The sequence below is a fragment of the Echinops telfairi genome, unplaced genomic scaffold (genome assembly GCF_000313985.2).
Source record: "Echinops telfairi isolate 266 unplaced genomic scaffold, ASM31398v2 ScPeMD7_2;HRSCAF=8, whole genome shotgun sequence".
Taxonomy (NCBI): domain Eukaryota; kingdom Metazoa; phylum Chordata; class Mammalia; order Afrosoricida; family Tenrecidae; genus Echinops; species Echinops telfairi.
The window spans coordinates 32,240,217-32,265,921 of NW_022103898.1; the positions used below are offsets into that span (position 1 = coordinate 32,240,217).

The 25,705-nt window shown below is 46.2% G+C and overlaps 1 protein-coding gene across 1 annotated transcript in view; it reads left to right on the plus strand.

Moving 5' to 3' along the window:
- The window catches only part of CCDC38 (coiled-coil domain containing 38), a 43,008-nt gene that overhangs the window by 8,161 nt on the left and 9,142 nt on the right, over positions 1–25,705 (plus strand). Inside the window, exons 5-12 of the mRNA XM_013004077.1 lie at positions 961–1,124; positions 1,237–1,317; positions 5,861–6,024; positions 14,877–14,883; positions 16,019–16,088; positions 17,118–17,269; positions 18,768–18,903; positions 24,350–24,555. Coding sequence (XP_012859531.1) covers positions 961–1,124; positions 1,237–1,317; positions 5,861–6,024; positions 14,877–14,883; positions 16,019–16,088; positions 17,118–17,269; positions 18,768–18,903; positions 24,350–24,555 — 980 coding nt within the window. The remainder of the gene's footprint in view (positions 1–960; positions 1,125–1,236; positions 1,318–5,860; positions 6,025–14,876; positions 14,884–16,018; positions 16,089–17,117; positions 17,270–18,767; positions 18,904–24,349; positions 24,556–25,705) is intronic.

The following is a 25,705-nucleotide window of genomic DNA, read 5'->3' on the forward strand; positions in this document are numbered from 1 at the left end:
GGCCCTCAATGAGCACCAGCACTTGGTGAAGAAAGGAATGATTGGATTCTTTTCCTCTTAGAGGATTTGGCGAGGGATCTCATTATTTCACCTCCGAATTATCTTCTTTACATATTTAAAACTCATTTAAGTTACAGCATGTGGCTGTTTATTACTTCATTTCATGCACAAAACCAAGTGTTTGTTTTGTATTCTGTAACAACAGAAATGGAAGCTAGGTGTCAAAGCTGTATTGGGCACCTCGAGAGGCCTGTTGCTGAGAATGGAGTCTTTGACACTGCGGCCTTGGAGCTGCTGACTTCCAGGGTCCAGCTTCTTGGAGGAGAAGCCCATGGCCTTTCCCCATGGAGTCAGTCTGTGGGGAATAACAGATGGGACTGCCCTTGGGGAGGATCTGAGCCACTTTTGGTTCGTGGAGCAGAGCCGTTTTGGATAAGGTGACCAGTGACAGTCTCGATTTTTTTTTTTTATCATTTCATTAGGGGCTCATACAACTCTTATCACAATCCATACACACATCAACAGTCCCAATTTTTAACAATTATTCCCGCATCCCACGGTGTTTTAAAAAAGTCCCGATTTTTTGAAAGAATGCACGACAAGCTAGGGTGTACGGTGTTCAGCTGCCATGTGGCTATTTCGTTAGGATATGAGTTTTATCAATGGTGTCGCGCTTTACCAATGTTAAAATCTGGTCACCTTAGTTTTGGACCAAGATTGAATTCCTTCATAAAGGCAGGAGAGAAGAATTAGGCTCCCTTTTAACTATCTCCCACATCAAATCCCTACATGATCTAAAGGCCACGGCTTAAAGATTTGGACATACTGCTTTTCTAATGCAAGTGATGCCCACCCAGGTTTCTTTTGCTCTTTTTCTCATGAGAATGTTGAAATAGCTTAGGAATGTTCTAAACACATGGACTCGTGTTCTTGACAAGCTGCGGTTTCCCATATTCCCAGTTTACGCTGTCTACCAAGAGGAAAACCATTAAAAAGTATGAAGACAGCATCGCACAGAAGGAAAAGCAACTGGTGAAAGCGGAGAGAAAGCTCCAGGAGGATGCGCTGGCTTTCGAGGAGTTCCTTCGGGAAAACGACCAGAAGTCTGTGGATGCTCTTAAAATGTTCGTTTGTTTCTTCACGCTGCCCCCAGTCCCTCTTATTTGCTCCTTTTCTTGCTTGTTTGTTTTTCTGAACACAATGTAAAATGTTTACCGAATCTCTGTGACATCTCAGTGCTGCGCAAGAAACGCTGAACAAACTCCAGACCACAGCAGAGTTGAAGAAAGCCAGCATGGAAGTGCAGGCCGTGAAAAGGTAAGGTGCCCAGGAAAGCTTCCACTTTGTCAGTGTGCTCCGGTGGCCCGGTGAGACCGGTTGGTACCTAGTGATACCTAGCTTGGCGTCATCCTTCTTAATTGATGGGCCCGGAGACCAGGCGCTGGAAAAATGACATCACGCTTGGTAAAGCAGAGGGACAGTGAGCGGGAGAGAGACCCTGAACAAAATGGATGGACCCGGGGACTGCAGCAATGGACTCAAACATTAAGAACAATTGTTATCATGGCGCACTACCAGGCGGTGTTTCATTCTCTTGTCCACGGAGTCTCAATGACGTCACCTGACAGCTACAAATTGATGGTCTCGTAGCTATGGTCAAATGCTGAAAGCAAGTAACCTGCCAGGGCACCAGGAAGGCTCAGTGGCCTGTGGCTGGCCACTGGGTCTTTACTGAGTGATTTCAGAACATAGTCTCTTAACTCGTAGCTCTCAAAGCAAAGGGATAAGTTGAAAAGATGCAAGTCAACATTAGGGCTAAACAGCAAATGATCTCCTACAGGCACCCTTTTTATTCATTCTGAGATACTTCCCTTCCACACATTTTAACTAAAATTAGAATTCATTTTACTGTCAATGCAGTTGTGTACTTATAATTGGCAGCACTGTTTCTATTGACAGCTTATGATGGAGTTGAACCTGGCAATGATATGTGGGAGAAAGATGAAGCTTTCTACTGCTGTAAAGATTTACACTCTTACAGGGGCAGACTTTCCGGGGCAGTTCTACTCTGCTCCATAGGGTCACTAGGACTCAGAATTGACTCGAGGACAGGAAGAACAATGACCTTAGAAGCAGGGGAGTATAGCAACAATAATGTGTGAGTCTGGGCACATTAGAGGAAAAATCCACAGAAACTCAGATGTATAAGAAAGAGCTTTATATAAAGTGCACATCAAGAAAGCATCCCAACCCAGTGCTGCCCAAGCCCACAAGTCCAACATTAACTCATATGTCCAACACCAATCCACAAAGGCCTCCTCCATCTCACAAAACACACGCAATGATGCCGACTACAGGAGGAAAGCTGAGTCAGTGAATATGCAAGTATCTCATCGCTGTCAGGGGTCTCCACACAGCTGCTCCAGCACCCAAGGCTGCATCGGGGTAGGTCCATGTGGCTTATCCTTGGGGATGTCCTGCGGGAAGTGAGCCTTGCCAGCTGAAGCAGGGAACTGGCTAAGGCAGCTGCACCCTGGTCCGACCATCACAAAGCAAGAGACCCGAGAACTAGGAAGGCGAGGCTCACTGAGCCATTTATCTCTCTGCCCTTCAATTAACCCCACATGTGTTTATCGGCCAGGGTGGCACAACAAACTTTAATTATCTCAAATAATTACAGGAGCAAGAGTTAGGATGAACTTATGTCCTCTTCTTTTCTTTCTCCAAGGGTGGGCTGTTTCATTCTATGGTCAAGTAGAGCTCACTTCAACTAATTTGAAACCTCAAGAGAGGTTCTGACAGTCATCATTCTTGGACTGTAATATCATGATCCAAGAGACAATACATCTTGGTATCAGGTCATGATAAGATTTGCTGCTTCTTTTTGAGAACTTGCTGGTTACCTCTTCTCTAAAGTCAAGACCTACATGTCTCACATCTGCATTTTGGGGGGAGGAGAGCAAAAGGAAAACAAACTGGAATGTGGTTTCCTCAAAACTAATGACTTTGAACAAAATGCCTATTTTAAACACACTTGCTACAGCAGCCCCTTCTTATTTCAAGTCCCTAATGCAATTAGAAAAATAACCAAAACGTTGGTAGTTCAAACCCCCCTAGCTACTCCAAGGTAAAAAGGTTGGGCAATTTGCTTGTGAGCAGATTACAGCCAAGAACCCCCTAGCGGACAGTTCTACTCTGTCATGTAGGATCATTATGAATTGGAATCCACCCAAGAGCACCAACGATGGCATCCATTTATTTCTCCAGATGGGAATTCATAACAGCACATATCCACCTGTCATTGGAATGTGGAATGTACAAAATGTGAAACAAGGAAAATTGAAATTTGTCAAAAAAACAAAATGGGAAGATAGAAGGCCAGTATTCTAGGTGTTAGTGGGCTGAGACAGACTTAACTGGAATTAGACTACTCTGCTGGGAATGGCAAACTGCAGGAAAACAGCATTGCACTCGGCGCCAACAAGAATATTTCAAGATCTATCGTGAATTTCATCGTTGTCAGGGATAGAGTAATAGCCATACACCTACATCTATGACCTGACCCAAGCCAGGGTATTTCCAATAGCCTCTCGTGCGGGTTAGAATTGGACATTGAATAAGAAAGATCAGAGAAGAATTAGTGCACTTGATTTATGGTGCTGGCAAAGAATATTGGAAGTACCATGGGCTGCCAAAAGAACAATCAAATCTGTCTTGGAAGAATCACAGCTAGCGTGCACTCTAAAGCCAAGGATGGCAAGACTTAAGCTCATGGCCTTTGGAGATGTTATCAGGAGAGACCAGTCCCTAGAAAAATACATCATGTTTGGTAAAATAAGGGGGCAGTGAAAAGAGGAAGGTTCTCAACAAGATGGATTGGCACAGTGGCTGCAACCATGAGCTCAAACAGAAGAACAATTGTGAGGCTGGCACAGGACTGGGTAGTGTTCATTCTGTGGTCCATGTGGTTGCTATGGGTTGAAACGGACTTGATACCATCTAACAAAAACACCACTGTCCTGCACAGTCATGCATGGTCCTACAACTAAGATCCATTAGTATGACTAGTATTCCAATGTACACACCAATCACAAATGCCAAAAATAAATCAATTAAAAGATTTTTATGAACTGATGCAGTCTGCAATTCTTCAAATGTGCAATCAAGATGCATTGCTCATTATTGGTGATTGATATGCAAAAGGGGAAATGAAGACACCAGAGCAATATGTGGAAAACATGGTCTTGGTAATGGAAATGACACTAGAGGTGACAGAATAGAATTCTGCAAGACAGATGGCATACTGAAATGACCTAGGATTTGATGTTACTTGGATATGCAATCAATGCCAAGAAAGCATTTTATTGGGCAAATCTGCTGTGAAAGACCTATTGAAAATGTTAAAAAGCAAAACTGTCACACTGGAGACTAAGCAAAGATATCACTTTGAGAAGCAATGTGAGCCTAGCCCAAGCTGGGATATTTTCAATGCAAAAGGGGACAATGAATAAGGAAGACTGAAGAACTCATGCTTTTGAATTATGGTGTTTTTGAAGAATATTAAATAACAACAAAAAAAAAGAACAATCTGTCTTGTAAGAAGTACAGACAGAATGTCCCTTAGGAATAAGGATGGCGAGACTTCATCTCACATACTTTGGACTTATAGGAAGGACCTGTCGACTTGGTAAAGAGTCAGCGTAAAGGAGAAAGAGCGTCAACAGGACAGAGTCCTACTGTGGCTGTAGGAATGAGCTCAAACATAACCATGCTGTTGAAAGTGGAGCAGGACTAGGCAGAGTTGTGTTCTGTTGTACACAAGGACAAGTTGAAGTCCACACACACACACACAAAACAACTCTTTGAGAAGAGCTCATTATCGTCAGTCAAGACAAAACTCACTGCCTGATTTCAGAACAGACTCTCAATTGCTCACAGGCAAGGCAAAGCTGAGGACATTCCAAGCCAGGCCTCAAAAGCCAACGTTCAAATTTAAATACATCCTGCCTGGATGTGGAGCTCATCACAAGAATAGATTTTAACATTCTCGACAGAAGGTCTGAAAATCAGAATCGTGAAAGGACAGAAAAGTGGGTGAAGGGAGACATCGGACAGGGCAAGATATGACAAAATAACAATTTCTAAACTATCAAGGGCTTATGAGGGAGGGGGGAGTGGAGGGGAAAAATGAGGACCTAATGCCGGGGGCTTAAGTGGAGAGGAAATGTTTTGAGAATGATGAGGGCAATGACTGTACAAATGCGCTTGACACAATTGATGTGTGTATGGATTATGATAAGAGTTGTATGAGCCCCTAATAAAATGATGGAAAAGAAGAAGAAGAAGAGGGAAAACGAAAGGAAGATCCATTAAGACGATCAGAAAGAAGGAAAAGACCAAAATGGATGTCAGACAGCCTTCTGAAACCTGCTTGGCAGCAGCAGAGTAGCTGAAGCAAATGGAAGAAATGACAATATGAAAGCAAATAGAAGAAATGACAATATAGAAGTGGTGAGTATAAGACTTCAAAGGGCAGCTCACGAGGACAAGGTAAAGTTTTATGATGATGTGTACCTAGAGTTTGTCTAAAATGAACACAATATTTCCCACAGTAATAAATATAGTAAAACTATTCTATGTGTCCATTCTATCTGTGTATACATTTGGGCATGTCTGATTCAAATGGCATTACTATTCATGTTTCTCTTCTCACCCCGTATCTTAGTGAAGTTCACATTTTATGGCCATAATTGTAATATTTGATAAGTAAATTAATATTCAAATAATCAGAAGAAATGCAATTCATAACGTCTTTTTTTTAAAATGAAGATGCTTTCTTACCTTTGTTTCTTTTGAGTAGTGAAATAGCAAAAACAGAATTCCTCCTGAAGGAATATATGAAATATGGACTTTTCCTGCTGAAACTGTCCCCAAAGCAATGGCAAGCCCAGCAAGCACTAAAAAGGATAAAGGAATCAAAAAGTAGGGACAGCATGAGTAATATCCTGCCAAAGTTATTAACAAGTAAGTACACATTTTTTGTTGCAGTTAGGTTAATATTTCTCATTCTACAATATTCTGCCTCAGTGCTTGTTGGCTGTTTGTTTCAGTAATTGCCATTTACATTTTAAGTTGAACCAGAGGGACCTTAACTGTTATATGCTATTAATTTAGAAATTTAGGTTAATTCTAGATATAAAACAATAGAATACATGAAAAGAGAAAACAATTCATTATTTGTAAACGATATGATAGTATTTCTAGAGTCCTCCCTTAAAAATAAAAACAAAAACCCAACAACTAGGAAGATATGTGATTTTATAAACTGGTGCTATGAGGTACCACAAAATCACTTCTACTTTCTTGATCAATTTGAAAATATTAGACAAGGAAGTTCAAACCAAGAGAGCAACAATAAGCACTATTCCTATAAGCATTGGTTAAATTGAAGAAGGCTCCATTTTTTCTATAGGAAGATTGGTGTTAGAAAGCTGCCTGTTCTTCTGAAATCAATGTACACATTTCATGAAATGATCATCAAGGTGTCACTAGAAACTTGCTGGGGAGAGAGGAGAACTTCATACGACGACTCTGGACTTCATGCAGGAAGATGGACAGACTCTGGAAGACAGGAAGTAACGACGGGTCACTGAGGCTTTGAAAGAGACTTCAATTACCGTCACCGCATCTCAGGAGCCAATACAGTCGGAAGGTGTGGGCAGTAGAAAGTCAACGCGATCCGTGCCCGATTCGGTGACATCACTAAGGTGTGGGAGTTGCTGACGGCATGAGGTGACACTGTCCAAGAAAGTGGCAAAACAGTGACTGCCTTTAAAACTGTAGCACCGTATTTCAGTAAAATTGGATTGTTCTTTTCAAAAACTTAACAGCAAAAAATATTCTGCAAGCCCAGTTTGTGTCTATGCCTGTACCTACCAGGCTAAACCTCTGTGTTAAGGTGTTCTTTGAACCTTCGAAGTGTTTCTGTCAGAGCTGTTGTTATTGCCCAGTTGCAATGATACTTGAAATCACACTGCTCAATTCGGAAGAGGACGGGGAACGAGAGATTGCATTGGGTCTTGGCTGAAAGTAGAGAATCTACCTCAAAGATGTCCATGTGCGTTTTATTGAACTCTGCAAAACGGCTCCACTGTGTGGATCCTGAAACACTACAGATAACACTGAGAAGGATGGGGATCCCAGAACGCTTCCTCGTGCTCCTGTGGAGCCTGTGCCCTCCGTGATTGGAACAGAACACAGGAGTGCTGCGTGGTTTAAAATCAAAAAGGGATGCGACACAGTTGTGTCCCCTCCCCATACTTATTTAGTCTGTATGCTGAGCAAACAATCTGAGAAGCTAGACTGGGTGAAGAAGAATGTAGCATCAGGATTAGAGGAAGTCCTGTTATCGACCTGCGGTTTGCAGATAACACACCCTTGCTTCCTGAAAGCAAAGAGGGCTTGAAATATTTACTGATGACGGTCCAAGATTACAGCCTTCGGAATGGCTTACCACTCAAGGCAAACCAACGTCACTGCCATTCAGTTGATGCTGACTCACAGTGACCCTATAAGACAGCATTGAACTGTCCCGGTGAGTTTCCAAGACTATAACTGTTTACCGGAGTAGAAAGCCCCGTCTTTGTCCTTGGGAGCTGCTGATGGGTTAGAACTGTGGACCTTTGGGGTTGCAGCTCAATGTGTAACCACTATACAACCAAGGCTCCTAACTCAATGTAAAGAAAACTGAAATCCTCACAATGGGGCCAGTATCACAATAAGGGAGAAAGGATTGATGTTGTCAAGGATTTCATTTTACTTGGATCAACAATCACAGAAGCAGCAGTCAAGAAATCTAATGACAGTGCATTAGACAAATCTGCACATGACTCCGTAAAGGAGTGTCACTTTGAATTGCAAAAAACCCAAGCGAATGACATTTTCAGTCCCTCCTATGTTCCTATATACTCATGTATAAGCCGAGTTTTTCAGCACTTTTTTAATGCAGGTTTTGTGGTAAAATGAGGTGCCTCGGCAGATATTGGGGTCCGCTGATACTCAAGTACATACGGTACGTGAAAGCTGGACAAGGAATCATGAAAACCACAGAAGAGGTGCTCTGTTGGAATTAGGTGTTGTTGAGAAAGATTGAAAATGCGACGGGCTGACAAAACAACAAACAAATCGACCTTGAAAGAAGTGCAGTCGGGAAACTTCTTTAAAATGAGGATGATGAGACCTTCTGTCACATTCCTTAGACGTGTTATCAGGAGAAACGAGACGCTGGAAAACGACACACTGCTTGGTAAGTAGAGGGGCAGCGAAGAGCAGGAAGACCCTCCATGAGCTGCATTCGCATCGTTCTGCTACAAGGGGCTCGAACATCACAGTAGTGAGCTGATGCAGGACCCGTGCTTTCTTCTGACGCACATGGAGAAGGCTGCTGTGGGTTCAAAGTCACCGAACCGCCCCTATCGACCACAGCAACACTGTCCTCACTAGTATTTGTGAGCCTGCATCACAATCGCTTTTTATGAATGAAATTGTAAAGGAAAAGAAAGAACATGGAAAGATGGCTTTTTTCCCCTCAGTTACTAATAATGTAACAAAGTTGCAACTCAATGTAAAAAGATTTTATAAAGCAATTCTGTTGTTAATATTCATATGATCTGAGAAATATGGAACAACAAATTACAACTACACCATCACATATTATTTTATGACAAGGTTGATAATAAATATTACTACGGATTCTCTATGGTTTGGTGTGGGAGGAAGGTAACAGCACAGCGAGTTACGGCATTGGGTCCAACCAATTGGAGTGATGCCGCTGGCCAGATACCCGGAAGCAAGGTCAGCACAGGCGGGCGTGGGCTTACTTACGGATCTGTAGTGAACACTCCCACATCTTGTCACCGCACCAAAGATTCGGCTACTGGGTATGACTGGCATCTATCTATCTGCCAACTGCACAGCACATTTCTACAGAATCGAAGCCTCTTTTTACATTGAAAATCCCTGAAAGGGATGGCGCCCCCAGGTTTACCCAGCTTGTTGGGTAATCAGACCTTGCATCTGTCAGTAAATTATTCTGTTGTATTTAATAAAGGGTGACAGCGGGAACACATGTCAGCAGAGAAGACATCAACTTCCAGCCACAGTGGGACCAGGGCCCACTCTCTTTCTTTAAAAAGCTGAAAAAAGAGAGAACTACACGAAGGCAGGGTTTGCAGAGAGTGGATAGCAGACTATGAAGGACAGTGGTCCCTGAGAGAGGAGAAACAAACTGAAGAGAGTTTGTGGGATACAGCACAGGGCAGTGTGTGTGTGTGTGTGTGTGTGTGTGTGTGACTGGAGAGAGTTTGTGGGATATAGCACAGGGCAGTGTGTGTGTGTGTGTAGGGGGATGGTAGCCAAAGGAGTCTAGTGGCTCCCTGAGTTGAGGAGTTCAGAGCCTCGGGAGACCAATGTGGAGGCTGTGAGAGTTTCTACAGCAGACATCAGAGAGGAGAAGGAAGCAGAGAGAGAGAGAGAGGGAGGAAGAGAGAGGTACGGAGATGATTGGTCTTTGGCTAAGAATGGATCTGGCCATACTCTAGGGTACGAGTACCAGTGCAACACAGAAATTGGAAAAACATGTTTCTCCAGCATTTACCAGCATGTACCGTGGACATGTTGTCAGGAGCGACCAACCCCTGGAGAAGGACGACATGCTTGGCAAAGTGGAGGTGCAGCGACAAAGAGGAAGGCCGTGGAAGAGTTGGACTCATGTCATGACTGCAACAATGGGCTCAAACATGGGAACAACAGTCAGGGTGGCACGGATCCAGACAGTGTTTCTTCTGTACATCGGGTCGCTATAAGTCAGAACCAGCTTGACAGCACCTAGTGACCCCAACTTTTACCCGTACAGCACCGATGGGCTGCCCTGCTTAGTTTCCACGTGTTGAGGGTCATGGCAGGAGACAGTGCGTGTCAAGTATTGAACACAGAGATCACATGTGATGAAAGTTGGGTTCACAAAAGGCAGGTCACATGGCAGACTGTTTGTGTTTCATAGCTGAAGCTTTGGTCCTCCAGGGACACATGACTACTGGCTTCAAGGTTGGTGCTTCAAACCCACCAGAAGTACCTCAGAAGGCAGATCTGGTGACCTGCTTCCAAAAGGTCAAGTCTGGAAGACTCCGTGGAGCAGGTCCACTCTGCACACGTGCAATCAATGGGGCGGCCACCAATGACAAGGACAATCTGTCACTTAAATAGAGGATTCTCAGAAACCGATACACCTCATTTCTGAGGAGTTATGGAAACAGGATTTCAGGAGTCATGAAAGACTGGCATTGAAAAGGGGATCTCTTGGTGCCACCAGGCCAGTCCTCGCCACTCTGCCTACCCCAGAGACCAGCCCCTTTTATCTGCATAGCACCCTTGCTAGTGACAGCTAGTGACAGCTAACAATAAAATGGTTATGTTGATGCACGTTTTTCCCAATAACACCACCTGCTACCTGAGACAAAGCACTCTACCTCAGATGTGGTCACCACCCCCCTCTCTCCTTTTCTGGTCCCTCTCCAGAACCATTAGTAAGCGAAAAGAAAATAGACAGCCATGTGGAGTCCAGAAAATCCTTTTCAGAAAACTCTTCTCCAGAAAAAGATATCCACGATGAAATCAGAGATGGGGGACTTTGTTCACAAAAGGAAAACCAGAGAAGGTGCCTGTTTCAAAGTGGAGTTGGGGGGTCCAGAAGCCTCTATGGAAAGTCCGTACAGGGCAATGTCCATTTGGCCTTTAATCCTGAGAGATGAGGATTCCGAGTGGAGAGGTGACATGCGTTAATAGGCTGAGAGAAGTCAGGCGAAGAGGGCCAGCCATGAGCCACCTCTGTAACTAACACGCTTCCAGACTCTTCCTCGCGGGACCACTTCACTCCCTGGCTTCACAGTCCTGGTGCTGACAGACTTATTCCCAATGCCACCCAAAACCACTACGTCAATGGAACTCTCGGAGGCCCTAGAACACAGGGTAGGACTACCCCTATGAGTTTCCAAGATTGTCCCTCTTTATGAGAGTAGAAAGCCCTATCTTGCTCTTGAGGATTTAGCTAGTGGTTTTGAACTGCTGGCCTTGCAGTGAGTAGCCCAATGGATAACCACTATGTGACTAGGGCTCTTGAAGCATTCCCAAGGCTCAGCAAAGCAGGTTAGTTACTACCACCATCTCTGCCAACTTCTGAGACCAACCCCTTCCATCTGCATGGCGGCTCCATCGTATCTTTCTGTTGACAGAAGTGTTCACAGTACCTTTACCTTCTACCTGAGACAAAGCTCTCGTTTTCAGAAGTGTTTTATTTTTTCCCCCCTTCTCTTTCTGCTTTATGTTCTAGAAGCAGCAAGTGGAAGGAGAAGAGAAAGCAATCCGGAGGAGACCAGAAAGATGTCACTGACAGGGGATGTTTCTTCAGTCAAAAGTGTCCATGGTAATACAAGCTGGGCCTCCTCACTCCCCAGGTTCAGGCCTGATTTCTGGCACTGAGAGAGATGTAGTCCCAGGGCCCAGCAAACCAGGCCTGTCGCCACCAGGTGACTGCCACTGGCCAGGGACTCACAAGAAGTGAGATAACTCGAACATACCCACAATCAGGTGGGAGATCTCCTTCAGCACCACCATCATCTTTCTGTGGAACCACCCTTCTCCCTCCACCCCGCCCCTCCCTCTGGTCATTACTTGAGCTATATGACTCTGCTCTCAGAGGGTCTGGCCAGGTATCAGAGGGAGCGGAAAGGAGGAGGGTGCAGTGACGCCAATGTTCTCAGCGCTGAAATCTTGAATAATAAAGTCTAGGAATTACTCACTTGCAACAACCCACTGACAATCCTGTTAGTCACGTGTGCTCAGGGGTCAACTGACAAGCTAAGAGGGCCGGTGGAGATGGGTGTGGAGCCCACCTGGTTCGTTGATCCATTGCGCTCCACCTAGCCTACGTTTCTTACTGGAGCGCTGGGAAATCTACCAGGTGCCAGGCACTCTCCAGACACAGAGATGGCAAGCGCTCCACCCCGGGAGTGTGCCACAGTGATCCAGACTGGGGCTGTGGGGGGAGGAGCCGAAGACGATCTCGGCCGGAGACCCTTAGGAAAGCCTGTATAAGCCACGCGCCTCTGAGCTGGACTTTGAAGCATATGTAGGAGTTTGTCAGGTGGAGGGTGGGGAAAGCGAGGCTTGAGGGTCCTTCAAAAGAGAAATGTGTGCAGAGTGGTGGGGAGCCCTGAAAGTGTTGGCACGAGCAAACAAGAAGGTGGGGAGGCCCTCGAAGGTGAGCCCCAGGTAAATCAAGTGGGTCATCAGTCACTGTCTGGGTCCTACCCAGGGGAGGGAGGGGGGGGCAGTGACAAACACAGCTGGGAGTCCTTTGTCGCTGATACGCCCTGTGGGCTGTCTGGGAGTTTGAGGAGGTGGTGCTCAGACGAATTTTATCTACTGCTCTGTTTCAGACCAGGGTGGGGCCCAGACCTTGACTGAAACGTGGGAGTGGGGTGGGAGGCCAAGCCATGAGAGGTCTCCCCACAAGCAGTTGTGATTAAAGGACTCGCTTTTATTTTCACCCTTGATTTTTTTTTTTCAGTTGTGATTAAGAGTATCTATGATTAGGTTAAAAAAAGAACAACCGTGACACATCTCACAATGGATGTCCCTGGTTTGTGACCTTTCGATAGTTGTGGTCTCTTTCTGACAGTACGCTCAACCTCAACTCGTGTGCCTTTGAGTTTTGATTTAGGTTTGGAGCCCAATTTCAGTAGGAAAAAAAAATAGCTCCTTTTCTGTATGATTATCATTCTAATAATAATAATTTGTATAGTATTGTCCATGCAGAGAAATGAATACCATGCACCAGATGGCAAAGACTCGTTCTTAATAATGCGCTCTCTCTTTTCACCATCACCAACAACGGGAACGTCGCCGGGACATTTTAAACAGGAAAGCATTCCAGGAAGGCCCTGCTCCCTCAAGAGAAAAAGAAATCGTCGTTAACAAAGTACAGTACATGCTCGATCGCCTCTCGAAAACTGTGACTGAGTCTTAGCAAATATCTCCTTTAGCCTTTCTGTACCTAGTGTGGTTTTCAGTTCGACTAGATCCAGTACTGCTGTGACCTCCCAGTCAGTCCTACAGGGAGGGAGCCCTGGGATTGGACGACTCTTGAGAGTGTTCCCAGAATGGAGCAAGTGGGTTCTCTGTTAATGGCTTTGAACTTCCCCTGAGAGCAGAAGTACCCTAAGACTGAGGCAACGCCCAGTGAGAGGCACAGTTGAGAGGCCACTTGAAATGCCCAGCAGCTGGGGAAGGGACACACCAGCCTGATCAGAGGACCCAAGAGGGGAGCTGACTGAACGCCACAGTATCTACCCCAACTTGAGGTCAAAAGAGAACTGGTCAATTTCATCTAAGTTGTCACATACATGTGCATAGAATTATCTTAGCAATTGTTATTCTTTTGTGCAATATCTGGCATGATACCTCCTGTTTTGTGTCTGACACAGGTCGTTTGTCTTCCTTGTTTCCTTGGTCATTCTTGCTAGAGCTTCCTCTACGGGATTAACATCTTCAAAGAACGAGCTCTTTGCGTTCTTCATTGTCTGTTGGTTTCCGCTTTTCAATTTCATTGATTTTCATGCTTCTTGTTTCATTCGTTTTCTCTGCTTTGTGTTTATTTTACTCTCCTCTTCTTAGGTTCCTGGGATGGAAACATTGGTTCTTTGAGAAAACATTGGTTTTTCCCCTTTTAAATGTAAGAATGCCGTGCTTTAAGTTGTCCTCTAGCCTTGTCCACAAATTTGGTAGATTTTTACCTTCATTAAGTTCAGTGTAATTTGTATTGCTCTTGCATTGTTTAGAAATGTGTTGTTTGGTTTCCAAGAGTTCGGAGAGTTTTGCTCTTCGTTATTATTGATTTTCCTGCAAGAGAGAAAGGGAACCTCCACACAAAATTTGGCTGATGAATTAATTTAAAAGAAAATGTATTACTCTTGCAAGGGACTCTCAGGTAGGACTCAGCAGATTCAAGCAGGTCCAGCTTGGCTCAGGCAAAGCAAAAGGACATTCCTAGTGATTCCGGGTGAGGCTGCAGAAACGTTCCCACATGCAAAGGATGGAGATTGCCCACCACTGCCAGAGAAGCTGAACTCACAGTAGTTGTCGTCTTTCCAGACAGGGGCCCAAAGGAAAGGGGAGAGGAACACTGAAAGTTAAGTCAGCAGTCAAATATCAAAAGCCAAGTTAAATGTTTCACTACAGATTCTTGAGTTCGATTCCTTTGTGGCCAGAGGACACACTGTGTGAATGCATTTCTCTTCAATTCTGGAGTTTTCTTGAGTGGCCAGGGGTGCTTGAAAAGAAGGTATGCTGAGTGAAGTGTTTTATAAGGACGGATGCGATCCTGCTGGTTAATGGTGCTACTGCCTTCTTTGGGTAGCTTTTCTGTCTGGTTGTCTTGTCGATCGCTGGCAGGGAAGTGCCCCACTGTAATAGTGGGTTTGTCTGCTGCTGCTTTTACTTCTGTCCGTGGTGCGTCACGTGTTTCCCTGATCCTCTGTGCGGTGCAAACGCATTTGTGACAGCTTTGTCTTCTAGGCAGATTGGCCCTTTTCCATTGGCCTCTATCACTGGTAAGTCTGCCTGCTTTGAAATCTACTAATGTGGTAGTGATATAGTCACTCCTACATCTTAAAAACTATTGATGTTTGTGTGGTATCTCTTTTCTCGCCCTTTTATTTTCAGGCTATCTACAGCCTTGTCGTGGAAGTGAGTTTCTTATAGCCAACGTATAGTGGGGGCATACAGTTGGTCTTTCAGCTCTTCTCTTTTGACCCCTGTAGTGATTTGGTGCGCTGGGTTAAACCTGGGGCTGCTAACCTCAAGTGGAGCAGTTCAAAACCACCAGCTGATCCCTGGGGGAAAGAGGAGGTTTTCTACTCCCAGAAGGAGTTACAGTCTCAGAACCCACAGAGACCGCTCCACCTTGTCCCTAGTGTCACCATGAGTCAGAATCAACTCGATGCTAGTGTTTGTTTGTTTGTTATTTGAGTGATTGTTCTTGGTCCCCATGATTTTGTTCTATCAATTATCTCCAGATTTCTCCCAACCTGTTTATTCACATCCCCTGTGATCACTGTCTGTGATTTGACACTGTGTATTGACAACAACTTTGCGATGGTTAGTGGCTCTGGCTCAAGGTGACTCTGTGGCCAACAGAAATGGTGCCCTGTCGTCCGTGGCAGCCTCAGAGTTGGTTGTGGGCCAGACTGTTGTGATCCAGAGAGTCTTTGCTGCTGATCTTCGGAAGTAGACCTCTAGGTCTTCCTTCCCAGTCTATCTTGGTCTCGAAGCTCCGCTGCACCCTGTTGAGTAGTCCCACCGTGGGCCTGCCTCCACCAAGACAACACAAAAGCCACCGTTACGCTCCCCGGGCCCTTGCCTCTGTGAGAGTCCAACAGTTTCCAACTCGCTGTCTTAAAGGATTTTTTTCAGGGCCGCTTCTCAAGTCACAGGCTTATTCTTGAAGACAGTGATGCTTTGCAAGTCCCCCAATCAACATTTCCTCGTTTTTTTCTGTTTGAAAGATTTTTTTTTTAATGTAAAGTTTTCTCTTAAAAAGACAAGTACTGTTCCACACGGGAATATTTACCAGATGGTGCCACAGGCTTTGTTCTGCTTGGTTTCTCGGCAGACTGCTGCATGACAAAGTATGTTCTTGTCTTTTCTACGAGTTGCATTACTGTATAGCTACAGCTCCAATTATTGGACTCAGATGAGATGGCCCGTCCATGGGGTCTCATTGATTTGTGTATGTCAACCTTATCTGGGATCAAATCTGATCGTCTTTCCACCCATTCCTATTGAGAAGAAGAACGGTTTCTGAGTGAGGGTTCACAAGCAATTCAGAGAGGAAAGCTCACCTGTGGACACCAAGCACCAAGGTCAACAATCAGACATGTCCTTTGTCTCTGTTTTTCCCTAGCTATCCTGAAAGTGTCAGTTCAGAAGACAGTATGGAATTCCTTTTAGATGATGAGATGGACTATGATCTGGTAACCAGTTTATATTCCTTTATTTAAATACTATGGTGGGTGAAAAGTGGGGATGGCATTTCTTCTTTTGAGATTAGAATGCTCTGTTCCAAATTCCCCACTGCATTTTGAGGAGGAAACGTGATTTGCATGCTGTTGACCCATGACACATACTGCTCACCGTTGTCCTGAGACAGTTTATGAAAAATGCACGCCTGGAAGACAGTAATACGAGTCATTCAGGAGATACAGATTATCAGCAATATTGCTGTAGATGCACTCTTTGAATGCTCATCATCTTTTGAGATGCATGGGGGACAACAAGCAAAACGGGCCTTCAATAAAACAGCCCTTTCTTGCTGAGAGGTTGCCTTGTGCAAACCCCACTCTAAGTGAGACCGCAGAAACGCAGAGCAAAAACCATGAGGAACCACTGTTGCGATAGATTACACACCTTTCCTTAAGCCAGTTTTAAAACTAAGTTTCTTAAAAGTAATACATATCTTTAAACATCAGGAAGCTATAAAATGACTAAGTGGTGTGGGCAGAGAGATGAAGTCCATTTGGTCTCTTAGCTTTTTCTTGCATTCCTTCTCCCATGCCTTTCCTTCTACCTGTTTCTCCCTTCTTCCGACTCCTGACCTCCTCGCCTACCCCATTTCTCCATCTTTTCCCTCTTTTTCTCTTCTCCTCCCGAGGGAGCCTTGGTGTCGCCATGATTAAAGCACAGAGCTGCTGACCCAAAGCTGGGCAGTTCCGTGATGGAGAGGGAGGATGATGTGGCAGTCTGTTCCTGTAAGATGTCCAGCCTTGGAAGCCTCTGGGGCAGTTCTACCCTGTCCCATGGGATCACTATGACTGGACAACACTGGATTTCCCCTCTCGAATATCTCCCCCAGCATGGGGACGGATGTTGGGGGAGATATGAAAACAGGTGTGCCTCCTTATCAGAGCCAGGCTCCTATCCACCATTGTATTTTCTAGAGAAGTCACGAGTACGGAGGTACCGTATTTTCAAGTGCATTCTGTTCTTCATTGCTGATTGAGTAGGTGCCCGAGCTTTACTTCAAAGAACCGGAAGATTTGCTTCAGGTTCTCACAGAGCTGGAAGAGCAGAATCTGACTTTGGTGCAATATTCCCAAGACGTGGACGAAAATCTGGAAGATGTAAATAAGAGAGAAAGAGTCATACAGGATAAAATGTAAGCCATTGAAAAGAAGCTTTATGTTGACAGGTGATGTCTACCTGGAGACAGGTTTCTACTCATTTGCATGTGGCTATTCCTGTTGGTTGCTCTGGAACTTCCATGGGGCTACGTATTAGTGAGAGTAATTGCTGTAAAAGGTAGAGGTTGCCCTTTCTCAGATTGATTTTCATTCCTCGCTTGCATTCCTTTCTCAAAGTATTTTCTTGGCTAGCAACAATAAAAGATCATCTAAAACGTTTATAATCCATTAAGTTCATGTTCATTTAAGATGACAAGAATTGGAATGGCGCCTACTATCTTTCATTTTGTTCAGTGTAGTCTTCACCCTATGAATTAATTGGCTAGCTGTCATTTCCTTAATCCAATCCTGTTTTGGACGATCATGCTGATGAGCGTGTCTTCCTGGCTGTCACCTGAAGCAAATAGCTATTTTTTTGTGATGAAATAGTCTATTATTTTACACTGTAAATATTAGGGCAGGGATTTCTGTTAGAGGAAGGAGTCTGGATTTGATGACATTCTTTTGTGTCTTCCCCGTCTGTGACCTCAAGTGAAGTAGTTATTTTTTTGTGATGAAATATTAGGTTATTTTATAATGTAAATACTATATCATGGATTTTTGTTAGGGGAAGGAGGCTGGGTTTGATGAAATTCCTTTCTTCTCTAAAATTTCCTATTATTATAATTCTAACACCTGTTTAAAAATGTTTAGACTCTTGTTCCAAAAGGTCTATGGGGGCCAAAGACTGTCAATCTTTTGAAACAGTGGGTCAAATGGCAATTGAACTTGAGAACAGATTCACTTGTTCCGAGGTGAGAACCTAAAAATCATTCTCTGATGCCATTTATAACCTGCCCCTTCTCCCCATCCTGGACCATGTGGTTTGTGGAGGTGGGGAAGAGTTTGTAAGGTATCTGCCAGAATCTGTAGGGATGGCATCAGGAGTCCCTTTACCCCTGCTCGGAGGAGAAACCAGTTCCCGAGGAGTCAGCTTCACTCCATGGTGGCGACATCTGTGATGTCTGGGCACTGGATCACCAGACCTTTCTAACGAGGCACTTCTCGGTGGACTTAACCCTGCAACCTTGCCCTGAGCTGCCACGCACTTGACTGCACCATCCGGAATGTCTTTTTATTTTTTTCTCTCTTAGCTCTCCAGGCAGCCTTGAGCTCCTAACACCTCAGCTCTGCCTGCCCTTCTCTACATGGGGCGGGCAGGGTGGGGGGTTTACAAAGGGAGCTACAAAAGTAGGAGAGGGAAAGAAAGAAGTTCTGGATGGACGTAAAGGCAACAAGTGGGCAATGATTCTGCTTTTCACTTGAAGGGTGGCATGTATTTGATAGCGTGTTAAAAGAGGGGCCTGTGGGCAGTTTGCTAGCCATAGCCTCTCGACAACACACTCTGGAAAGAGCTGAAGCTCCTGAGTGATGGTTATTCCATTAATTTCACCACCGATCATAGCCAGGGGTCTCTTTCTCTCTTTGCAATAGAAACACAAGCATCGACTTTATTTTGGAGCACAAGAACATGCTGAAGGCCAACTGTGTGAGAGAAGAGGAAAAAGCAGCAGAACTGGAATTAAGGTCCAGGCTATTTAGTTTTGGAGAATTTAACTCAGAAGTTCAGGTACTCACATCTCTGCCTGTGGTATTCTGACATAGGCTAATGATAAGTCAGCTGTGTACTAAGCACCCGAACGGCCTGTAGCCAATTGTACGCCCCCCATTGTTGGCAGAGGCAGAAAAAACAGTATGGAATTGACTTGTCGGTACATAACAGGGCAAACACGCACCCCTAAGTTTTACAAGGTGTGGTGTTCATCTTTCCCCTATCAACACCCTTCTTCCGGTCAGTGTGTACCCGTGATGCAATTGACAGCCTGTCCTGCTCTGAGTGGTCAAGTCGTTGTTGTTGTGAGTGCCATGAAGTGGGTTCTGACTCACGGCAGCCACAGGGACAGTAGCACCAGAACTGCCCAGTCCTGTGCCAGCCTCCCCGGGGTGGTCATGTTTGAGCCCAGCGCCGCAGCTTCGGTGCCAGCCCCTCCCGTTGAGATTCTTCCTCTTGTTCTCTGCCGAGCGTGGTGTCCCTTTCCACTTACTGCTCTTTCCTGATACGATATCTGTGTTGGGAAGGTCGAATAGAGAAACAAATTCAGTGACACTCATAAGTGCTTGACACCATGCACGGATGCATGGATTGTGATGAGTTGTACGCGGCCCCAATAGAATGATTTTTTTCAAAAAGAAAAGAAGGAGGTATATCAAGAAGTGTTCCTGCATCAATAAACATCCCAGCCCAGTCCCACTCAAGTCCATAAGTCCAACACTAGTCCATAAGTCCTCTTCAGACTCACACAGCCACGTGCAATGGGGCAGAGTGCAGGAAGATCACAGGCCAGGGGGTGCGAAGTTGTGTTTCCAATGACGGTAGCCCCCTCACAGGGCTCTCACGGGTTTCAGCGTGGCTCGTCAACAGGTGGTGAAGGCAGAAAGAGCGGGGGAGGTTCCCAGGACCCTCCCTATGAGAAGGTCACGCCCACAAGGAGGCACCATCAGGCTGTGAGCTGACTGACACCAGGATACGACCAAACTTGATCCATGACTTCTTGACCATGGCTTGCACCATAGTTAAACTAACATGATCAAAAGGAACATCTTCAGACTCTTGCATGAGGGTGAATGTGGCCAAATGTCACGTCTGGACACGTCAGGAGAGACATACGAGACGCCGTCCTCACAATTGTTATGTCAAACCCACTGTTGCAGCCACTGTGTCCGTCCACCTTGTCAAGGGTGTACCTGTTTGGCTGTCCCTCTGCTTTACCAAGCAGGGTGTCCCTTTCCAGGTACTATTAAGAAAGAGCGCGGACTCTTCAACCTTGAGGCAACCGGCTCCCTAAGCCAGTGGTTCTCAACCTTCCTAATGTCGTGACCCCTAAGTTCCTCATGTGTGGTGACCCCCAACCAAAAAGTGATTTTCATTGCTACTTCATGACTATAATTTTGCTACTGTTATGAATCTTAATGTAAATATCTGATATGCAGGATGTAGTAGGCAACCCCTGTGAAAGGAGGGTCGTTCGACCCCCAAAGGGGTTGAGACCCACAAGTTGAGAACCGCTGCTCGAAGCACTAAAGGTCGAATTGATCTGAAAGTCACTTTAAAAGACAATCCATGAAATGTTGGTTATATGCTGTGCACACTGGGGGCGGCGGGCACAGTGGGATTCGTAATGCTTCCTGGATCCTAGAGATGTGGAATGCTGGATTAGAAAGAGGAGATGGAACAAGAAAACTGGGAAGGGAAAAAGTATCCTCCTCTTAGAATTTGCCCACCGCCTCACCTCCGTTCTCTCAGATTTCCAGAGGTGAAAGACAATGGTTTAAGAGCAAGTTGACATTTTTCTAATTGCCCTCAAGTTGACTCTTGATTTAGGGTGACCTCCTGTGGATCAAAACAGAACTGCAGCGCTTCTCAAAAACTGCAGGGCCTTGAGTCAACACGGACTCATAGTGACACTATCAGACAGGGTGGAACTGCCCCTCTGAGTTCCCAAAACGGTCACTCGCCATGAGAGAAGAGAGCCCCCTCTGTCTGTCTCCTGCGGAGTGACTGATGGTTTCCAACTGTTCACCTTGCAGTTAGCAGCCGACTCATCACCACCAGGGATCCTAGGGAAGGCTTTTTTTCCCCTCCTACAAACATCTTTCCTGGATTCGATATTTTACATTTAGATTTTATAAATATAATTTCAATTCCAGTGTAACGTGTTCTTGTACAATTGAAAAGGACGCACATCATAAATGTCTCTAAAGGAATTTTCTCAACGTGAACACACACCAGACACTAGAACCTCAGCGGGACCCCAGAAGCCTCCTTCCAGCCTCGCTGTGCCTCACAGACGGCCACTAGCCCAGTTCCCATTATTCAGTCATTATCCAGTGGTTTCCCTGTTTCGTTTAAATAGTTTTATTGGCACCTGGTTTTGAAATATAGGTAAATGGACGTGCACCATGTGTTTGGCTTACTTCTCTCAAAATTGCGTGTGTTGGAGTCATCCTGTTGTTTTGGGCAGGGTTTTGCTCGTTTTGATTTCCGTGTGAAATTCCATTTGCAGAACGTATTCATTTCTATGGCAGGGAGTGGTTTTTGAAGGAGCTGGTGTGGCGCACTCGGGTCACCATAAGCCCCACAGTTCAAAGCCACCCACTCCACGGGAGAAAAATAAGACTTTCTGCTCCCTCAAACAAGATCAGGTGTCTCAGAAACACGCAGGGCAGTTCTACCCTGTCCTGTAGGGTCACGGTGAGGAGGCATCAACTCATGGTAGTGAGCTCAGGTTTTGGGTTTCTTCATCACTGGATTTGTTCTTCCTCAAAGGAAACTGATCAAGTTCAACCCGGAGGGTTGTTTAAATCAGCACACAAAACAATCCGTCCAGAGGAACCCTAAGTGACATCTAGGTATCTCACCTTCTAATGGTACCTTTACCATCCCTGGTGATGTAGTGGTTGTGCATGGGGCTGTGACCGGCAAAGCCAGTGGTTCAATACCACCAACTGCTCCCTGGGAGAAAGATGGGGCTTTCTACTCCAGTCTCAGGATCCCACCAGGGCAGTTCCACCCTGTCCTGTAGGCTCACTATGAGTCAGCACCGACTGGATGGTTGTTTAGGGCCCCTCTGCTCCCATCATTTTGGATGCGATGATTCCTTTTCAAACGTTGTTCTGGTCACATCTCCCCTGTGCCCCCTTGCCCCCTATTCCACTGTTAGAAGGCATCCAGCCTTCCCATCCTGATAGTCAGTCTGCCATTACCACCCCCCCACCCCCACCCCACTGTATTCCCAAGTGTCTCCGCCACCGAGGTGCCAAGGGCTGAGTCTGCCGCCTGGTGGCGGTCCCAGGAACTGCTGACACTTGTCCAAGCCCTCATCCTCATGGTGCTGTTGAGCCAGGCCTCCATCTCCGTGTCCTACACGATTATCTCGTCCTCTCTAACCTTATCCCCCCTCCTATGCCTTAGGAGCCCTGGGGGCACCCCGTGGCACCGTGGTGACGAGTTGAGCTGCTCACCACAAGCCAGCAGTTTGGAAGTCCAAGCGTTTCCTCGGGAAAGACAGGGCTTTCTGCTCTGCTAAGGAGTGATGGTCCTGGAACCCCCGGGGGCCGTGCTACCTGTCCTCCGGAGGTGCTCTGACTTAACATGAGTTTCGTCGTCGTCGTTGTTTGTTTTTTTCTTTTGCTTACCTTGTTCAAACTTTGTTTTTGGTTTTTTTCAGCAAAGAGCTTTTTTCTTCAGCTTGACAAAGGGGAATTAAACAATCTTTTTAAGATCCCGAAAGGCGAGTGCTATCCGTCAGATTCCCTTCATAAATTGGCATCCAATTCTCCCATCAAAGCTGCTGTGCTTCACCAAACCCCCAAACATTAGATTTGGGGGAAATACTCTGGTCTACTTGATGTTGTCACAATATTGCCCTTTCTTTTCCAACGTACAGGATTTCAGCCCTTTGGAGGGTAACTTTTTTACCCCCTTCCGTATTCCAGAGTTTCTATAAGGAGTGTGTTGTTCACGTAGATAGGAAATACAGCAAGTGGTCGTTTGGAAAGGGGGCAAGAGGGCTCTGTGTAAACGCCATCTTCCCTTCTTTCCTCCTCCAAGTCTTCTAAAAGAAATGTGGTTTTAACATAAACAGGAAGCACCTTCGATGCTCCTGCATCGGGGAGAAAAGGCCTCGGTGAGCCTGCTGGCGAAGGGCTGGGAGAGAGAAGCGGTTGGAAGCAAGCCCTTGGTGGAGCAGAGCGAGGCTTGTGCGTGTTGGTGGCTCTGCCCTGATTTGTGGTGACCGGAGGGGTTTCCTCCACGAGCTGAAGCCGGAGCCAAAGCTGTTGGGAGCTGGAGCATGCTATTGGTCAGTTGCTCACTTTCTGGTGGCTCCCATCTTCGTGGGCAGACGCAGGAGGGGTCCAGGAAGTCGGGGTTCCTCAGGCCAGCAGTTTGTGGAGCTCCCTGCCCGGGAGGGCTGGGCCCTGGGGGCGGCGAGAGAAGATGTATTGTGCTTCTGATGGACCCCGACTACACAGTCACTCCTCCAAGGCACTGAGGGCCCAAACAGCCTAGTGGCTGAGCGCAGGGATCAGCCATGTTTGTCTAAGCTGGTCTTTTCTTTATCTGAGTGGGTGATTCAGAAATCCTGCAATGGCCTCCCAGTACCGGGAGTGAAAGCAGATGGGGGGCAGGTGTGGGGGGGGCTTTTATTGTAGGCAACCTGGAAATTTGTCTGCTGGGAATTTCTGATGCTCCCTCCCACTGGGAGAATGCACCCAGCCATGTGTCCACTTATAGGCAAGTGCAGAGTTATATGCAAGGCCATTTGAAAGATCACACTTAGGAGGTAACTCCACCCTTCTGGGTAGAGACAGAGCCTAGAAGTCACTCTCCTACAAACGGATCATACTTCGAGCGACGGCAGTGCAGGGTCTGGGGCACTGCTCTGTCCGGGAGTGTAGACAAGGATCTAAGGCATGTGAGCTGTGACTACTGGAATGCCCCAGGGATAGGACACACAAACATTTAACCAAAAGGCTGTATTCCGCCGCATCATGATGATGATGTTTTATAGCTAGCTTGAAGGCCCTGTGGTGAGGCGGTGGGTTACGCCTTGTGCTGCTTATCCACTCAGTTGGCAGTTCGAACCCACCAGCTGCTTCTGTGGAAGAAAGAGGCTACCTGCTCCTGCAATGATTTAAAGTCTCCAAAACCCAAAGGGCCAGTTCTTTGCTGTCCTGCTGGGTCACTCTGAGTGGGAATCAGCTCTGTGGTGGTGGCATATCTAGGCCGAAATCTCTCTCTATAAAAAGAAGGCATGGCAATGATCTGAGTATAAACTGTTACAGAGTAAATATCACTGCTACTGATTGATAATATTGTACTGAGAAGACTGCTTTTCAGAAAAGGGAAATGGTTAGTAGCATATGACTGTCTTTTCCTTACCGTGCGAGTGAGCAGGGGTGTGGCGTGAGGGCTCTGACACAAAGACTCTGCTCTCTTTTCTTCCCAATCTCAGGAAAAGCTCATCGACTCGCTCAATAAAAAAATCAACCAAGTGTACCGAGTCTGCATCGGCGACGCTGAGGTCGGCAGTCTCAACCCCATCCAGAAGCTGGTCAAGGTGGAGTCGCGCCTGGTGGAGCTGAGCGATCTCATCGAATCGGTGCCCAAGGAGCACGTGGAGGCCATTGAGAAGCTGAAGCAGAAGGAGCGGAGACTCAAGTACCCCATGTCTTTTGATACAGCACAGGGAAGGGCTGGCTGGATCAGCAGCCTTGGCTTTGCCTGGGTCGATTCCATAGACATTAGCAAGGCTCTAGGCTCTGTGGCCAGGGCGCTAGCTAAGGGGATGGTGAGGGACCCGACCCAGCCCTGCCCTCCTCACAGAGCTTGTGACTCAGTGAGGGCGACTCGCTTCACTACATAATCATATGGATGCGAAGGAGCGGGGCTAGCTAACTGAGAGAGTTCTCGGCAGTGGTGGTGGTGGGGGTGGGGGGGGGGTCACCTAGTCTGCGGTGAAGAGGGGGGCCAGTTTAGCCTGGAAAAGAGATGACCAAGGTGAACATTTTGAAGAGCTGCCCTGTGGAAGGCCACTTTCTTTGCACTTGTGTCCCAGGGCCCCAAGGCCCAGAATGAGGAGCCCTTTTGGGGAAGCCACAGGGGCTCCCTCTGTGAAGGAATTCTGCAGAAGCCAGAGAGCCAGACAGAATTCCCACCCTTACATTGACACCTTCACTTCACTGTTTCTCAAGACAAGCTCACTGGGCTTCCGGCATCCCTGGAACACCCTCCCCACCCCCTGCCCCTGCCTAGCTTGGGGCCTTTCAGAAGAGAGCTGATGAATGCCTTCTCGCACTGAGTTTCAGAACGACGTGGATGAACATACAACTGTGGAGGAGTAAATGGTTACCCTAAGATCATCTGACAGGATCTCAGTATCATGTATAACGTAGGGGATGCTTAGAGGTGGGGTAATGTTTACCTTACGTGGGAAAAATGCATGTTGAGAGGTAGTCTGGTGCTGGGGCAAGGAACAGGAGAGCCGGCCTGCCTGGGTTCCCTCCAGGTGCCACTACTTAGGAGTACTTTTGGTGATTTTAAGGCAGGCCATCCTCTAACCGAAGTCTGAGCTTTGTCTGTAAAATAGCAGTAAGGGGGTGGTGCGGGTTCGAGTAAAAGAAGACCACTACAATGTCCAATTCGAATTATGTGAAGTCTTCATTGTTTATCAGGCTAGCCTGGACTGCAGGGGGGATGTTCAAATGACCTGTTCTCTACACTGCTGGGCCCATCTTCCCTGGCCCACTCTCTTTTATATTATTCATGGAGGGCAGAATGCAGAAAGCAGAAGGGAAAAGCAAGTTAAAGT